Below are 12,557 nucleotides of genomic sequence, written 5' to 3'. Positions count from 1 at the left end.
TTCTTTATTATTTCTTTATAGACTTAAAATTAGTTTAAAACAGCACTAACTTGTTATGTTGCAGTTCTGTAGGGTGGAAGCCCAGGTGCCTCAGGTGGGCTCTGCTCAGCATGCGACAAGGCCAAAATCAAGGTAATAGTGTTTATGGGCACTCTGGCAGTGAATCCATTGTCAAGTTCATCCAGGCTATTAAACAAACTAAATTCCTTGTTGCAAAAGGACTGAAGCCCCTGTTTCCTTGGTTGCTGCCGACCAGATGTCATGCTCACCTTCTAAATGTTTTTGACATCCTTTGACTCACTGCCTCCTTCCATTGCCAAAGCCAGCAATCACATGCTGAGTCCTTGTCACACTCTGAATCCCCCCTGTTTCCCTCTTTTGATGCTTCTGTCATTACTGTCAAGTTGGAACCAACTCATAGCTGACTCTCCAGCTGGTTTTCAGAGGCTATAACCTGCACGGGAGGAAATTGCTCATCTATCTCCAAAAATGCAGCTACTGCATTCAAATTGCCCACCTGAGCAATGTAACTAACCCCTTTCCCACTAGATCACCAAAGGTCCCTCTCTTCCGATTGTTGTTAGGTGCCACTGAGTTAAGTATAACTCATGGTGACTCTGAGAACAACACATCTGAACTCTAGCCTATTCTGTCCCATCTTAACCATTTCTGACACACTCGCAACCACTGCTGCAGTCACCGTGTCAATCTGTCTCATGGATCTTCCTCTCTTTTGGTGATCCCTCTACGTTTCCAAGCATACTGTTTCTCTCTAAGGAACAACATCTCCTGGAAACATGCCCAAAGTATGTATGCTTTGCCATCCTTGCCTTCAAGGAGCACTCTGGCTGTACCTTCTCCAAGACATAATTTGATTGCTGGCAGTCATGGGATATTCAGTATTCTCTTCCAACACCACAAGTCAAAGGCATCAATTTTTCTGTCAGCCTTATTAAATGTCCAGCTTTCAAATACTTATAGCAAATGATTGAAAAGACCATGATCTGAATCAGGTACACCTTACCCTTCATATTTACATCATTGTTCCTCAATAGTATAGAGAGGTTCCTGACAGCAGACTTGCCCAGTACAATGTATCTCCTGATCTCCTGACTGCTGGTACCAAGGGTGTTGACTATGAATCCATTTAAGATGAAATCATTGACAACTTCAATCTTTTCTCCATCTATCATGATGTTGTCTTTTGGTTCAATGGTGAGGATTTTTATCTTCTTGATGTTGAGATGAAATTCATATTGAAGGCTGTAGGGTTTTTTTATCTCCTGGAACAAGCAATTAGGCATGTGCTAATCTCCCTGATCTCAGCTAGGAAAGGTTCTCCAGTGTTAAGGTCTCATGTTATAAGACTGGACCCACCCAGATAATCCAGGATACTCTCTCCATCTCAAAGTCCCTAATCTTATTCACATTTGCAATGTCTCTTCTGTCATGAGATGTGGCAGATTATGGAGATTAAAGTGTAGACCTCTTTGGCTGAGGCATTATTCTGTTCACCTACACAGCTCTTGATCTGTCTTTCATACTTTACAAATCTCTCTTGGAATTGTAATACAAGATCGTTTATCTCCCCCCCAATCCCAGTTCACTAACCTTTTTTCATCTGTATATGATCAATACTAAATGTTGTTTAGTATGTCTATTTAGCTTCTCTTTTCAATTATTATATATTTTCTAGTTCTGTCTTTTCAATATTATGTCTAGTCATTATTTATAATTTCTTTTCCCTTAGTCATACTTTCAAAACATATCCAGTAATTCCATATTGGCAGTCTAGAAATCTGATTCTGTTTTTGGTTGTTTCTTCTGCCTCTGTCACTTATGAGGCTTGTTTCCCTATATGGTTTGTAATTTTTGATATACATTCATGTTCCTTGAAATGCTATTTGTGGGAAGACTTAAAAGACGCAGGATTTGCCTTCCATCAGGCACCTCAGCATGTTACCAAGTCAGGTAAATTATCTGTGATTTTCTTCATGTCACTTGGATAATGTGAATTCTGTCCCTAAATCCATATGAGATCTCAAGTGTATCGTCCTTCATTCTCAAAGAATACCTTGTACCTTTTATCCATTGTCTTCAAGACATAAGAGTTACAGAATCAGTGTCCTCATGATCTGCTCTTAGAATGGGCTTTTCCTAGTCTGTCCACCTGAGTGGTACCTTTTCCATCTCTATTATGACCTTCCACTTTTCACAGGCCCAGGTCCTGTTTCCTGTCTACAATGAAAGCCCCTCGTGTCTAGAATTCTAGACTTAAAACCACAGAAGAAAAACAAACATGCTCAAGTGTGTTGACAAAGTAATCACTCTCTTGGGAATCTCTCCTGATGATAAAATTCACAGAAGTAACACTATGGAGAGGTTTATTTTCTTCCTGTGTGATAAGAGGAAGGAGACTGGAGAGCTCTTTCTGTACTTGGCAAGCTTGAAGGATCTATGAGAAATAGTGACATAACTCCGTGATTATATAAATACAGATTAAAGAGGAGAAGGAAACATGGTTTTCATAAGAGAATTCTTGATTAATCAGTAACAACCCTGAAATGGCATCAAACATGGAGGGAGGCAGTAAAATATAAGAACAAGAAGAATGATTAATTGGACCTTTCCGCAAGGCTAACAAATTCACACTCCCATACTGAAGTCATATTTAAAAAATAAATCAAGTCAAATTTCTACCTATATCTATTATGGACTTTTCTGGTTACTGGCTCTGCCTTAACTTCTGCAGATTTAGAAAAAGAACAGATGAGCATCACTGTGCACGTGCCACAATAACAGCTCTGGAAGACAAAATACTAAAATGAAATGTGCATAGACCTGGAGTTAGAAAACCAAATAAATCAGAAGAACACCCTCTGAATTCCTCAAGTTGAACAACAGAAGAAAAACTAAGAGTAAAGGGTTCTATTGGCAAAATACTGAATGACAATAGACATCAACAAGTTGGAAGGAATACACAGTCATTGTACCAAAAAAACCGGTCAATGTTCAAGCATTTCAAGGGGTAAGTTATGATCAAGACTGAGTGTACTGAAGGAAGACGTACAGGCTACACTGACGGCATCGGTAAAAAAACAAGGCTTCAGGAAATGAACAACTCACCAGTTGAGACATTTTAACAAATGGATGCATTTCTGGAAGTGCCTAAGAGAGATGGAAGCAATACAAGTGTCCATCAACAAATGAATGGATAAAGAAACTGTTGTACACTCACATAAGAGAATATTATGTAGCACTAAAAAAATAACTCATGAAACATCACAATATAGATGAGTCGGGAAGACATTATGCTAAGAGAAATTTGGAAGACAGCCACATTTGTACCTATACCAAAGAAAGGCAATATTACAGAATGCAGAAATTATTAAACAGTGTCAAAAGTAAAGTACTACATGTAAAGTTTGGTTGAAGATAATTCTAAAATTATTGGAGCAGTATATCAACTAGAAGCTGCCAGAAAGCAAGTTAGATTTAGAAAAGACTATGTAATAAGAGATATCATTGTAAAACATCATATGAATCTTGATTGTAAGCAGAGAATAGCAGAAAGATGTTTACCGATATTTTATTAATAATATAGAAGTATTCAAGTAGAGAGAAAGACTCAATACTGTGAAAATTACAATTCTACCAAAAGCAATCCAAGGTTCAATGCAATCCCAAAACAGACAATGATGCCATTTTTTAACAAGATGAATAAAGCACTTTCTAATTTTACATGAAAAATTTTACATAAAAGAGACCTCACATAAGCAATGTGCTCACCAGGTTGTGCCAAGAACTCAGTTGTGCTAAGAAGGACAGTTACCCCGCCATCTGACTGGAAGAAATTCACTTTTATTTCCATTTCCAAAAAAGCTGATCTAACAGAATATAGAAATTATAAAAAAATAGCACTAATAGAACATACAAACAAAATTTTGCTGAAGACTGCACATCGACAGAGAAGTTCCACAAATACAAACTGGATTTAGAAGAGGCTGTGACACTAGGGAGATTATGGCTGATGTCAGATGGATCTTTGGTGAAAGCAGAGTACCAGAAAGATGTCTATTTGTGTTTTATCAACTATGCAAAGGCATTCGTCTGTGTGGATCACAGCATATTATGGCTACCATTGAAAAGAATGGGAATCCCAGAACACTTGATTGTACTCATGCAAAATCTACACCTAGACCAAGAAGCTGTTGCTCAAACAGCAAGGAAACACTGCATGGTTCAAAATCAAGAAAGGAGTGCACCAGGGATTAACCTTTGTTCTATACCATTTCAATCTATATGCTGAACATATAATTTGAGAGGCTGGACTTTATGAAGAAGAACGTGGTAGCAAGACTGGAGGAAGACTCATCAACAACTTGTTTTATGCAGATGACACAATCTTGCTCATCAAAACTGAAGAAGACTTGAAGCACTTGCTACAGAAGATCAAGGATGGTCACCTTCAATATGGATTGCATCTAAACATCAAGAAAACAAAAATCCTCATCACTGGGCCATTAGGCAACATCATGATAGACAGAGAAAAGATTTTTGTTAACAATTTCACCTTGCCCAGATCCACAATGAACACCCTTGGAACCAGCAATCAGGAAATTAAAACATGAGCTACATTGGGAAAATCTGCTGCCAGAGTTCTTTATAGAATGTTAAATAGCAATGATATCAGTCTAGGGACTAAGGTCAGCCTGATCCAGGCCATAGTCTTTGCAATTGCTTACTGTGCATTTAAGAGCTGGACAATGACTAAGGATGACAGAAGAAGAGACGTCTTTGAGTTGTGGTGCTGGAGAAGAGTATTGAACACACTATGGACTGCCAAGAGAACAAATAGGCTTATCCTAGAAAAGGTAAAACCAGGGTGTTCCATAGACGCAAGGATTTTGACCCTTTGTCTCACATACTTTGTGCATACTTCCAGGAGGGACCAGTTCTTGGAGAAGGGCATCATGTTAGAAATGGTGGAGGGTCAGAGCAGAATCAATGAGGAAAGTTCAAGCTTCACTGAAGGCACTGGCAAAAAGTAAAACCCAGAAATTTATGGAATTTCATCTTACTTGGATCCAAAATTAACACTCTTGGTATAAGCAGCCAGGAAATCAAGAGACGTATTGCATGGAAAAGACTGTAGTTAGGGACCTCTCCAAATTATTGAGGAGTAATGATGTCAGTTTGAGGGCTAAGATGCATCTGATTCAGGCCATGGTCTTTCTGATCACTTGTTATGCAGCTGAGAGCTGGACAAGGAATAAGGATGACAGAAAAATTGATGCCTTTGAGCTGTGGTTTTGGAGAAGAGCACTGACCATCCCATGGACGGCCAAAAGCATAAACTTGTCTTGGAGAGGGTGCAGCCAAAGTGCTCTTTGGAAGCAAAGATGATGAGGCTTTGCCTCACATCCTTCAGGCATGTTGATAGGAGGGGCTGTTCTTTGGAGAGGGACAATGACGCTTGGAAGAGTGAAGGGTTGTCAAGGGAGAGGAGGACCCTTAACCAGGTGGATTGACATGGTGACTGCCACAATGGGCTCTAGTGTGTCAGGAAGTGTGAAGGTGGCACAGAATAGGTCAGAGTTCAGATCTGCTATTCATAGAGTTGCTATGAGTTGTGAGTTGTGTGTCGGCATTTAACAACAACCCTAGAATAGGACACCATTTTTGGTGAAATCTGGCATCAGAGAAAAATAGGAAGACCCTCAATGAGATGGACTGACATCGTGGCTGCAATGTGGGCTCAAACATTACAATTAATTAAAAAATGGTATAGGACTCTAGTATATAGATAGGGAAGTGAAACCGTCTCAAATGTTTGAAGCATGAAAAGGGGCCAGGCCTTGGAAAAAGACATCAAATATGTGAAGGATCAGAGAAAGAGGGGAAGACCCTCAACAAGATAGACTGACACAGTGATTGTAAAACAGGCTCGAGCATATCAGAGATTGTGAGGCTGGTGCAGGAGAGGGCCAGTTTCAGATCGGTTGTTTCTAGGGTCACTGTGACATGTAGTCGACTTGGTGGCACCAGCCCCATCAGCAACACAATATATTATCATGCTTTAACTAGCTCACCCAAAATTATACTTAATTAGAGCTCTGGTGGCCCAGTGGCAAGAACCTGCACTGCAATCCCAGAGGACTGTAGTTCAAATCCACCAGATGCTCTGCTGGAGAAGAAGAGACAATCTCCTCCTATACCAGTCAGATCCAATTTGATGGTACACACACACACACAAAAATAATAAAACAATAAAAAAATTATCCTTGATTAGAATTCTTCCATGTAGGCCAGTGTGACAAAGTACCTCCCTCGATATTTCCATGTTCACTTGAACACCTTTGTAATCCACTTCCCAACTCTAATAGATGATTTCTTTAAAATAGTATCTAAATCTGTTAATACCACATAATATGCTTTAAATAACCTAGTGGCTTCCTATCACTCTAAAAAGTGAGACACAAAATCCTGAATGTCACCTGCAGCTGCCCTGTATCCTCTCTAGCCTCGTCTCTCAGGCACCGCGTCTTTGCTCTCTGTCCCAGCGATCTCGTCTTCACTTTCTGTCTCAGCCAGCCTGTCCATGTTGCAATCTCTTGTAGCCCATGTTCCTCCTATCAGTCTACGCTATAACTTATGTTAGGTTTGTCTTCGCTTCCATGGCAAACTTGGTAGCTTAAAACAACATAATTGTATTCTTTTAGTGTTCTGGAAGCAACATAGGTTAACATATTGACAAATTCTGAAAATCTTTGGGGCTATTATTCATTCTATTGCAACTATACACCTTTCCTTCAGAGAGCTTATCACAGTTAGTAATAATATATTATATGCTTATTTGAGTCACTATTTTTCCTCATATTGTTGTTGTTATGTGCCGTCGAGTTGTTTGCGACCCATAGCGACCCTATGTACAACAGCCCTAAACCCTGCTCTATCCTGTGCCAATCTCATTGCCTCTGACAAACCCATCCCGATTACCCCAGTCACTGAATCAATCCACCTCACAGAGGGTCTTCCCCTCCTGCGCTGCCCTCTACCCTACCAAGCATGATGTCCCTCTCTAAAGACCTGTCTCTCCTTACAACATGTCCAAAGTATGTCACATGAAGCCCCAGAATCCTTGCCTCCAAGAAGTAGCCTGGTTTAACCCTCTCCAGGATGAATCTGTTTGTTTTCTTGGCAGTCCATGGTACATTCAATACTCTTCTCCAGCACCACAGCTCAAAGGCATCAATTCTCCTTCTATCCTCCCTAGCCATTGTCCAACTCTCTGATGCATAACAAGTGATTGCAAAGACCATGGCCTGTATTAAGCAGAAGTAGCTCGTGAGTAGAAACATGGTATCATGCCCACACCAGCCTGTCTCTACAAACAATGGTTATCAGGGAGGGATTTATAAAGAGTTTCAGGTGGGAAAAGGCATCGTGTTTATTCATCAAAATTCTGACACCAGATAGGATGAAAGGGTGGGCTTATGTAGGTGAGGTGTGTGTGCAAATATTTAAAATAGAGTCCATTGCAAAGGCCTCGGGGATTGAGTGGCATGTTGTGTCACTATTTCATTAAAGTTAATTATTTCTCTAGACTATGAACTTCAAAAGGATAAGGAGAGAGTTATGTTCATTACTGCAACCTCAGCATCTAGGTCAGTGCTCAGTAACTAGGCACTGAATGAAGAGATGCACTATTTTTCAACCATTAAAAGTTATTAACTAATCATTAAACAACAATAATAATAAATAATGATAATGAAGGTAAAGTAGCATCATGCTACATGGGAATGTCTCCTTTTAACATCCATTATTGTCTTCACTTTGTGCAATACATGAAAACCACGAAAGAAAAGAGTACAGCAGTGGATAAACTCAGAAAGAAGTGAACTGCCCGAGGGGTATGGCCTTTGGGTCAATGACCTACAGACAGGTGCCTTCAATAAGCTCTACCATAAGTTTTTAAAAATAAAAGTATTGCTTACTTAGTATCCAAAAGCTGCAGCTGGTGGTTACTGTCTCGGTGGGACATCTTCAGCTTGGTGCTTTGCTCTGATATTGAAAAGTCTACTTTGTTCAAAAGCTGAGAAATCTGGAAAAGAAACATCCCTTGTAATAAATCACATCTATATGCTTCAGGCAGGATGTCAGAAAACATTTTTTAAGTTTTATGGCACTGACAATTCAACCCAACAATTATAATAATTTCACTTATGATTTCACTTCATCTTTCCATTACAATTTTCTTTCACATAGACTTTAAAAATCAAGACCAGCAGTCCTACCACAGTACTCATGCACTGAGTGATGAGATGAGTAGCTTATACCCAGGACTACTACTCGCACCAGTTGGCACAAAATACTGTCATGTTTATCGCGGAATCTTTACCATCCACGTGGCTGCTGGCCCATCAATGTCCCAGATTTACCTTGGTATCAATTCAGGTCACAGAAAATACAATTTGTGGACTATCTCCTTTCCAGTGTTTTTTCTCCATAACTGTCTTATTTTCCTTGCGTTTTCACTTAAAAGTTAATATAAAAACAAGTTCTGCATGAAATGTCTATATTTTCTGCAAAAATTATGTTCAAGGTTTCTTATTTAACGATCCATGGAACAAGCATTTGTCAGCTCCAAAACAAAGAATAAGCATGTCTCTTCTAATGGATTTCTTTATGTGTTTGCCTGGCTTCACCACCAGGAAGCTCAAGATTTCCTTAACCTTGATTTTATGATGCAGTAATTCTGCCCTTACTCATTAAAAAGAAAAAAGAAATCAGCAGACTATATCTTTTATTTCTTTTTTTGCAAGCCCTCCAAGGTTTTATAATATCTGTGTTTTTCACATAAGTAGCTCTTTATTGGAAGTGGCTAGAATATATTTTAAATCTAATGAGCTGTCCCTACTTTAAGTGGAATGCTGTCAATTGTCACTGAATGGATTCCAATCCATGGCAACCCCATATGTGCAGAGCAGAACTGCTCTGCAGGGTTTTCAGAAGCAGATCCTCAGGCCTGTCTGTCGATGGGGCCTCTGGATGAGTTCAAACCACCAACTTTTTTGCCAGTAGTTGAGTGCGATGAGGATTACAGCCCTGAAAAACATGATAGAGCAATTCTACTGTTTTATAGGGTGACTATGAGTCAGAATCAATTTGTTAGCAATTGGAACCTACCTTCTAGCTTTATGCTAATTTGGTGGCCATATGTATGAAGGGCTATTGAAGAAATAGAGGGAAGAGAGATGCAATGAAAAAAAAAGCTTCTAATTTATAAAAATCTATGATGAGTGCCAGAGCCAGTTTCTCCTGTAAAAAATAATCAACACCATGTTTTTCTTAGCCAAGAACAAATTAGCAAGGCATACCTGTCCCTCTGCATCTTTAATTTTTGTTTCCAAGATGAGTTTGGCAGCTTGCTGTTCTTTGTTCAAGTGCTGAAGGCCCTCATAGGTGGTTTTGTGCTCTGCGGAGAGTCTGGCTATGCTGGCATCACATCTGTCCAGACAAACACCAATATCAATTCTTATTAAAGTTTAAAGACAGCCTGAAGCTTTCTCACATACTATAAAATGGATGGCCCCACTAAAAGAAACTGCACTATCCAACATCCTTGTTAACAGACGTCCCAGTGTTTTCAGAGAGCTGCATTTATTGTGGTTTTCATGTTAAGCCACAGGGATAGTGCTCAATAAGTCGACAAATTTTCCATCAAATGTAGCAGAGATTTTCAAATGCTCATCAGTACAAACTGTATGAACGTGAGTTCGATTCCAAAAAGCATAGTGTGCTGGATGTGGTCAGCCCCATCTGCACTCTTTCAAGGTCTGTGTCTCTCCTGGAGGCAACTTTTACTATATTTAAAAGTTACTCCGGACTTGAGCGTAAATGATCTGTAGTGCTGGTTGCTTCAAGTGGGGCCCAGAGCAAGGGAAGTTTCCACAGCTGGAACAAGCAGCATGCAGGCTGCGGTTTTACAAAGTAGCAGAGACAATGGTGATCAAGCCTCTATGGCATATACGTTGAGTATGGAGCCTCTGACAGGCACCAAACTCCTCTTCTAATAATAACTGCTATAGAGGATGCGGAGAGATAGGAACTCTCATACACTGTTCGTGGGATTGTAAAATGGCACCACCCCCCTGCAAGGCAGTTTGTTTGGTGTTTCCTCAAAAAGCTGGATATAGAAATCCCATATGAATTCCCAGCTATTAGGAATACACCCCAAGGATAGAAGAACTGAGACAAAAACAGATATTTGTACACCAATGTCCACAGCAGCATTATTCACAATCGCAAGAACATGGAAACAGCCCAAATGTCCAATCACAATCGTATGCATTGAGAAATTGTGGCACATTTTTCTCACAGTGGAATACAATGCAGCACTCAGGAGCAAATTTTTCTAAAAGTACTACCTAACTTGAGAAAGACTGGAGAGCATTATGCTGAGTTAATTAACTCAATCTCTTAAGGAAAAATACTGCATATGGCCATTATTTAAAAAATAGAAGGATAACTAGTAAAACAAGTATGGGCATCCAAAGAGGAAAGGGGTAGGAATAGAAGGATGAGGATGGACAGAGGGGAACTTATAGAGTCACACAAATTGGTGGGTGGAGGGAGGGGGTAAAGGAAATGGGAATGGGACATGGAAAGATGGGGTAGTGTTGGGCATAATCCAATGGTGATTTATTTTATAAAACACAATGAATGTGAATGATTGTATGAAACATAATGTGAGAGAAGGATAGTGCAAAATACAATGTATATGAACTTCGTATGTAAACCAATATCATTTTTTTTTAAAAAAGCAAAAAATAATAGCTGCTGGTTTGCTGTAGTAGAGGCTAAATGCTTCTGCATAGACCATTAAATGACTCTGCAATGTGAACAACCCATCTTAAACACAGTTAAAGATGGACATGTGAACAGCACTCCATCTTCGAGGGGCACAGGTAGATAGAGTCCAGGCTTAAGTACTTCCAAAGGCAAAAGTTACAGGAGCCCAGATGCATGTCCTACTCCTGCTAATGTTCTCCTTGAGCTCACACCTGCAGGCCCTGGAGGAGTTCGCAGTGACATTCTGAGGAAGGAAAAGTCAGATCTGAATTACATGCAGTCTTAGTCAATATACTGGTACTATCTGGAAGCTGAGTCTCTCAGGTCCTCTAGGGGTAGCCCTAAATCATACTAAGAAAGGGAAACTTGGAGAGTAGACGGTATTTTAAACTATATAGCTGGAGGTTAATTTTGCCTAGAAGAGATAGTGAGCCAGTCACTAGAGGTTGGCTAAACTGCCAAAGACTTGGGAAAAGCATTGGAGGATTGGTAATGAAGGTAAGAAAGAAGCATATAAAAGAATCCCTCAGAAATTACCAAGTCAGCCTATTAGTAAGTCAGTTATGGGCTGCTAAGTGACAACATAAAGAGCTAGAATGGTGTCGTCCATAGTGCGCTGCATTGCTCAGCAAAAGGCCAGGCAACTCCAGCAGTTTCAATCTACCAGCAGCTCCCTAGGGGAAAGCTGTTCAGACTCACGACTTCAGAAATCCAATGGACAGTCACTATGAGCAGAAATTGACTCAGAGACAGTGGGAAGGAGCAACACACTTCAGAGGCGGGGCACTGTCCTCCAACATGTCGTACGTGCTAAGAACAAATAACAAAATATGGTGATGTTTTATTCCACAGTCAGGAACACAGTTCCAGGAATGAAGAAGTGGCTATTCTTAGTATTATCACTAATGATCCATTTATAAAATATTTACTTCTCTTCTTGACAGCTTGAGATCTACTGGCTTCCCAAGTGGACAATGTTCTCACCAAAAGTCAACAATGATTTCAATAAATTGGAAGTTGTCACTACCACCTGTCTACTTTGGTCTCTACAGGCTACTGAACCAATAAGCAAAAAATAAAGTTACTGTACCGGATGGAGAACTGATGATGATTATTAAGGGCACTCGGAGCCACTCAATGGCAACAAAACTCATGCAAGTCATTCTCTTAGTACTTTATGACAAGCAGTGAAAATTACAGGAAGGTTACAGTAAAGCCAGTACACACAGGTTCTCAATGATTCAGACCCTTCAGAAATGACGGGTTGAGTCACCCCACCATATAGTGAAACCTTACAACCAACTGGAGCTGTCACTGAAGTACGGAACATTGAGTGGGTAGCAGAGGAAACAAGTTATAATTAGCATTCTGTCCCCACAGTCTGCTTTAGAAATGAGAATGTTATGTATATATTCTCCCTTGTTTTAGATACATATACTTGTATGTTGTAACCAGGTTTTTATTTTGTTTTCAAAATTATTTCTCCCCTTCTACTGTATGATGGTAGTTTAACCTATGAATTTCATTTAGGTCTGGGATATCAATAGGTATTTGTGAATGAACAGAAAATGAATAACCACTTACAGTATTAGCTTAATAGCTGGCTTTTCTAGCCAGTACCTTAACCCTTTTTGGTCTCCAGCTACCATAACTGCAGACACATGGTCTTGCAAATCACAAAGAGCTGTGGGGAAACAACAAAT

General features: G+C 39.8%; 1 protein-coding gene across 1 annotated transcript in view; it reads right to left on the bottom strand.

Annotated features, from left to right (window-relative positions):
• Positions 1-12,557, bottom strand: part of FAM81A (family with sequence similarity 81, member A) — a 122,271-nt gene that overhangs the window by 53,210 nt on the left and 56,504 nt on the right. The window contains exons 4-5 of the mRNA XM_006902784.1: positions 9,381-9,510; positions 7,998-8,104 (exon numbers count right to left, since the gene is read on the bottom strand). Coding sequence (XP_006902846.1) covers positions 7,998-8,104; positions 9,381-9,510 — 237 coding nt within the window. The remainder of the gene's footprint in view (positions 1-7,997; positions 8,105-9,380; positions 9,511-12,557) is intronic.

Source organism: Elephantulus edwardii, unplaced genomic scaffold (assembly GCF_000299155.1).
Source record: "Elephantulus edwardii isolate Elephantulus edwardi_28Jun2011 unplaced genomic scaffold, EleEdw1.0 scaffold00449, whole genome shotgun sequence".
NCBI lineage: Eukaryota > Metazoa > Chordata > Mammalia > Macroscelidea > Macroscelididae > Elephantulus > Elephantulus edwardii.
This window is presented reverse-complemented; position numbering and strand designations above follow the sequence as displayed.